Here is a 6,704-nt window from a genome sequence, read left to right on the forward strand (position 1 = left end):
TAAGTTGTCGAAGCTTGATTAAAAAAAAAAACATTATTGTTCATTATCAAATTTAATATAATAATATTAGTTGTTTTAAATTAATTAATATATTATTTTTGGTACAATAAACATAGGAAATAATATGATTATATTATATTATCTTATATAATTTTAAATATCAAAAAGACTTAAATACTCTATATAATATATATATATTATTATTAATTTCAATAATTTTGTATTATAATAATTCATGGTAGAACCGCATAACTTCAATAATATCAGTGAACACATTTTCGAATCGTTTCATAGTTATAAATAATGATTATAAATATTTCATAATACTGCTAATATAATTTAAGTAATAACTTATTAAATAACGTTTGTCACTTATAATTTATTTATACATGTTATACAAATCAATTTGACTAATATACAAATATTTACTAGCTATAATAATATTACACGTTACATGAAGTAATATAACATTATAAAGTGTGATTTACCAAGCATGTCCTTTTCTTTTTCTTTTTCAAGAAAGTAAATTATTCAAAATATTATCTTTAGATTTTTAAATATGCTTTGAGACTATATTTTTAATCCTTGAATTTGGTGTACCTACTATTTATGGATAATTCTGTGGAGATATCAACTTCTGTTTTTAAATTATGATCTCCCTCCTTTTAAATAATACATAACGTAAAAAAGATTTTTCGGAAAATGTAAATTATACTTCGATCAAGTAGTTTTCAAGTTGTTTAACTTTGTGTATCTACTAATGACAATAGGTCCACGATAATGAGTTTGGAAGGTATGGGGCTAATAGTTATTTGAAAATTTCAGTAGTTCATATTAATCTATCAGTATTTATAATTTGATAAAATAGTACAAATATTCTAAATACTAAATTCAATATTAAATTTATTTTATATTTTTTGTAGAATATCTTTTTAGAGCTTTTTTTTTTTATATAAACATTTTAAAAATTTAAAACTACTCGTTCTAATTTTTAATTATATTCATCAAAATTTTTAAAATAATTATCTATTACATAACAGAAAGAAGGAAGGTTTTGATTTTAAAAATGTATGTTTATAATGTCATAAGACACTTCTCAAGTAGTATAAAAAATATCTCAAGAATTTGAATAAATGGTCTTCGAGTATATTTAAACTTTAAAGTTTAAACATTACAAAAATTAAAATTAGAGTTATTTAATTATTAATTGATAATATAAGGGGTAGCGTGATTGGTGAATCACTGTTTATTATTGCATTCGCATATCTAGATCGAGTTTTTGCAAAATTTATGCATAGGGCGGTTTAGTTTTATTTTTTTTTATGACTATTCGGGTCTGCCGCTACAGCGACCACCGTCGTTGTTCCTTCAGCTGGATCTTGAGGCATTGGTGGCACTAGGCCACCGCCATCCTCTGGTTTCAGCAACGCCACGCCCTGGGTGCCCATCCGGACGCAGTTGAAGTCTACGTCAAACACGGGTTTTTTTTCGGTTTGCGCTTCCATGCTTAAACACACGTGAACGTTACGGCCCACGAAGTACACGTTGCTGAACTTCAAGCACACTCGGCTCCGGGTCCAGGCGGGTGGGAAGATCGGCACGCATATGGGGCGCGGATTTCTACCTGTAATAGTAATATAATATTTATTATAGTTAAAATTGAACGATCGATCGGTTAAAGCATATGTCGTGTTGTATACATAGACTTAAAATGTTCAATATGACAACATCAGATAAGATCAGATGCCTATAAACTATAATGTATATTAATTACATATAACACATATTTAAAGGCTAAAGGTAGGCAAATTTCGTTCAACATGAATAAGCTCAACCGACAACCAGTGTTATTTGACAAAAGAACATAATTAATATTATTTTACAACTAAATTAACGGTTAGTGTTGTAAACGGTTAAAAAAGTACGATAGATTAAAATTAGTTATTAATAATTGTACTCGGGTCGCGTAACGTATTCCACTGCTTCCCATATGAATTTTTTAATGATAAGTACAGCATCGATAGTGGATATTATGCAATTTGTTTTATAATATACACAAAGGAAAAATATTTATGAAGAATTTGTTTTAGCCTATGACCTAGAATATGAGTTTTCAAAGCACGGATAATTCCAATCTAACCAAAAATAATTACGACAATTGAATATTATTCACTTCCTTCCGGTAAAATGTTTTCAAATATTTTGAGCACACCATAATAAAATAATATTACCAAAAAATAAACATGCAGCATTCGAAAACTCCTGGTTAAAATTTACTTTACACCTTCGCGAGAGTATAATATTATATATCTTCAAATAGGATTTTTTATTACTAATATAAATAATATTAAAATGAATCGATAAAAATAATATAATATAAAATATTTTTATTAAAGTACGTATCAATCAGTTAAATATATAAGAATTCGTATATTTTATATATAATTACGTATAAATAACCATAGTAAATTAATTTTGATTCTATAACAGGTATAAGTTTTATAATTATATATACTATTATATATATATATTATTTAAACAATTTTAATTTCATATTTAAAGTAGGTTATACGTATAGCGAATTTCATTCTAGTTAAAATTTAGAAGCTCACTTTATATGTTATATCGTTTATGATATCGCTCATTTTATATTGTTATGACAATTGTAATATTTTTAATTTGTTATGGTTCAGCTAAATGTCATCTAAAATGACATATTTTTTTATTATAACAAAACATTATTCCAGAATAAAATATAATAAATTACAAAAAATATTTTATTTATTTTTAATTAATAAAGTATAATATAACCTGACATTTAATTAAACTTATAGGTTACCTTCGTTGAAAAAATTTGTATTTAAAAACCAACAAACATTAGTTATTGTTAGGCGTATTAATTTATTTATTGTATTGAACTATTGAATATACATTCCATGAAAAAAAAAATTCTTAATATATTTGTTGAATTGTTTGACATTTTATTGCAATTCCAATAAAAATGTTTATCATAAATAAAAACCTGACATTTTGGACGGAATTCTATATTAATCTTACGAGAGTTCACTATGTTATTTTCTGTAGTAGACTAAAAGATTTTTAAGAACAAAAGTAATTTTATTTACAATTAATTAATAAAATTAAATTTAATAAAAAAAAAAAATATATATATATAATAATATAATTTACTATACAATATATAGACAATTACGACATAAAAGAATATTTATGCTTATGAAGCCATAAATAATAATTTTTGATCACAAATGAGAGACATTTTTGAGCAAACTGCGATGGCTGGTATATTAAGGGTTGAAAAGATAATATAGGACCTGTATTAGTCACTTCAATAGTTTGACGTTTATAATTGAAATATGTGATTCACCAAGATAACGGTTTCATTATGAACTAAATCCTTCATCATGTTATAAATACTTGGATACCTAAATGTCAACAATAGTTTATATCGCTGGTAATCAGAAGTTATTAATAATTTAATTGGCCCTTTATTATTACTACCAGCAAAGTCTTTTAGGATAAGGTTTAAAATAGAAATTAAAATGTTTACTTTTTAGAAATGTGTCATGTGGTGACATTTATACTAATAATTTAAATTTTAAATGTTCATCTTCATTGTGTATTGTTAAATAAAGTCAAACTTTTAATTATTTTATTTTATTTATTAAATTTTTGGTTTCCGTTTAAAAGTATTAATGATAGCTATGATTCTATTTCTATGTATTATTTATTTATTTTGTGTATTATATATTTATTTATGTATATTGTGTAAAATAATAGTATTTTTACTGTGATAAATCTTGTGTATCTTTTTAGATTCCAAGCGAAGTAAATAATATGTCAGTTTAATAATGATACAAGTTTTAATCAGAATCTTTACAGATACAATTTAAATTGTATTTAATAACTACCTACTCATTAGTAATTTGGTTGTATAAAATTATTCATTACGGATGCCTAAAGTTTCCCTTTACTTACAAATTATTATAGAGTTGACAGAAATGTATTGTTTAAAAACAACTGTAATATGTCTATACTAACAAACAATGATATTATACTGTAATATATAATAATAGACAATTGTTTATTTTAATTAATGGATAGATTACGTATAAGGACCAATAATTAAATGTATATAGGTATATTAGTTTGCGTAAAATCATGTTTATTTGGAATTGAAGTCTATCACAAGGTAATTATATGGCATAGTTGAAATATTTTTTAAGTAAAATAATATGTTAATTGAAACATACGAATTTAATAGTTAACTATAATAATATTAATAATTAATTGATAAGAATACGTCTTATAGAATACAAATACTTAATGTGAAATTTGATAAAAATTAAATTAATATATTGTGATTTATTAAGCTATATATGGGTCAATCATTTTCGTATACTTTTTCACTTATTATTTTAACATGAAATATAATAACTGCAAATCTGCAATATTTTATTATTGAATAATATTGATTAAATTTATTAAAATATATACACTATTTACACCTTTTATTATTACTATTACTATATATTATATACTATACTACTACTACCTACTATTGCTATTATTACCAAATATATGAATTTGGCTTATTTTTAATAATTTTCCCTCATTATTATATTTCATAATATACTCATGCATATTATATTACGACAACTATACTATATTTAATCATACTTAACATACCCGATACATCTCTATTGTACACCGTGTAGTCATTGAATAATATACGCACGTTGAATTCGAAGTCATCTGCGTTGTATGTTATGTTAGTGCACAACCGTTGCCGTATGTTAAGGTTAAAGTTTTGAAGTATGTTTCCGCTACAACAGCTGCATTTGCTTTCTTGACATTTGCACGGATACGAAATCTCTCTTGATTCTGAAAGTTCATATAAATTATTTACCTACTTTTACATTTTTTTTTTGTATTTCAGGTAGATGTTAAGCACACTGTTGTCAAGTGATTTTTTTTTTATAACATTTGTTTTATAATAAATGTCATGTTTTGAATCAATTTATTTAAATGACAAGAATCCATAATATTGTATTAAATACAAATTTTGTATATTTTTCCAGAATTTGTTATTTAATGCTATAACTTATAGGCTATAGCATTGAATTTATACATCATATTATTAAATAGAAATAATCTATACAATCACGTTAGATCATAGATCGATCATCGATCAACAACGATTTTTTTATCGTCTAATAAAAAATTATTATTTTAAGAAAATCGTAACTTTTTTTTAAAACTTATGGATAATTCTGTGGAGATATTAACTTCTGTTTTTAAATTATGATCTCCCTCCTTTTAAATAATACATAACGTAAAAAAGATTTTTCGGAAAATGTAAATTATACTTCGATCAAGTAGTTTTCAAGTTGTTTAACTTTGTGTATCTACTAATGACAATAGGTCCACGATAATGAGTTTGGAAGGTATGGGGCTAATAGTTATTTGAAAATTTCAGTAGTTCATATTCATCTATCAGTATTTATAATTTGAAAAAGTAGTACAAATATTCTAAATACTAAATTCAATATTAAATTTATTTTATATTTTTTTGTAGAATAATTTTTTAGAACTTTTTTTTTATAAACATTTTAAAAATTTAAAACTACTCGTTCTAATTTTTAATTATATTCATCAAAATTTTTAAAATAATTATCTATTACATAGAAAGAAGGAAGGTTTTGATTTTAAAAATGTATGTTTATAATGTCATAAGACACTTCTTAAGTAGTAACTTTTTTTTAAAACGTCTCACAATTTATTTTGATAAAAATAAGTTATGATAGAAAAAAATAACTAAATTTGGATGAAACTATTATATTATATTCTTGTAATTCCATAAATAACAAAGTATAATAGCTTAAAATTTATAGTATTAAATTAAATATCCTAATCATATACGTTATAAATGTCATAATATAAAAATGTTAACGACTTACCCGGTGAAAAATTTGTAGACAAAATATTGTTCACTTTATCAGCGAACACGTGGCCTGGGACAATAATTACGAGGGCCGAGCAAAAAACAATTAGGCGGGCTGTAATCATGCTGTCGAGTGAATGGTGTCGACAACCGCGTGTGATCGGATACGTAGAAATCGATTTACTAAGGACTATGGTGTATGTGACGTGTACCCAGAACTCCGAAGAAGAAAAAGTTAAAGTTTCACCTTGTTGCAATATTATTTTCGACCCGTATGTGATATTTGAATTTCTCCATCTCTACTACTGTAGTGTAAGTAACATCAACTCCCTGCCATTAAATATAATATACGGAGAAAAACCCGAGAGTGGTGTGTTTGGAGTGGAAATGACACATGCAAATTGCATGATGTGAAACCGGACATACATATGACTAGTTTTTAAAAACATGTTTAGACGTAGAATATATTTTAAAAACAATGTTGAAAATACATTAAACCACAGGAAGTATTTGATTGAGAGATTTAAATACTTAGATGATGATGATAGAAAACAACCTTTAAAATAGTGATAGTGATTTTAAAAAGATAAGATTAACTAGAGAAAGAACTATGCATAAATAAGGTGTATCTTAACAGATGAAAAGTTAAATGCAAATTATGAATGACTATACATTTTATTTACGTATTCACTGTTTCACTAGATTTGAGCTAAAACGGTAATATTATATAATAGTTTTAAAT

At 24.6% G+C, this 6,704-nt stretch overlaps 1 protein-coding gene across 1 annotated transcript; it reads right to left on the reverse strand.

Annotated features, from left to right (window-relative positions):
- Positions 1 to 1,097: 1,097 nt before the first annotated feature.
- LOC113549165 lies at positions 1,098 to 6,199 on the reverse strand. The gene is made up of 3 exons (XM_026950345.1): positions 5,979 to 6,199; positions 4,708 to 4,902; positions 1,098 to 1,624 (listed from the first exon to the last, which is right to left on the reverse strand). The coding sequence occupies exons 1-3, from the start codon at positions 6,085 to 6,087 to the stop codon at positions 1,311 to 1,313; spliced, it is 618 nt and encodes a 205-aa protein (XP_026806146.1). The 5' UTR covers positions 6,088 to 6,199; the 3' UTR covers positions 1,098 to 1,310.
- Positions 6,200 to 6,704: the final 505 nt, after the last annotated feature.

This window comes from Rhopalosiphum maidis, chromosome 4 (assembly GCF_003676215.2).
Source record: "Rhopalosiphum maidis isolate BTI-1 chromosome 4, ASM367621v3, whole genome shotgun sequence".
Classification (NCBI taxonomy): Eukaryota; Metazoa; Arthropoda; class Insecta; order Hemiptera; family Aphididae; genus Rhopalosiphum; species Rhopalosiphum maidis.

Bases quoted from the DNA above. Each gene is read 5' to 3' on its own strand.
- LOC113549165 (XM_026950345.1), bottom strand. From the start codon at position 6,087: ATGATTACAGCCCGCCTAATTGTTTTTTGCTCGGCCCTCGTAATTATT. The intron at 4,903-5,978 runs GTAAGTCGTTAA...ATGAACTTTCAG, and splicing joins GTCTACAAATTTTTCACCGG to AATCAAGAGAGATTTCGTAT. The intron at 1,625-4,707 runs GTATGTTAAGTA...TTACTATTACAG, and splicing joins GTACAATAGAGATGTATCGG to GTAGAAATCCGCGCCCCATA.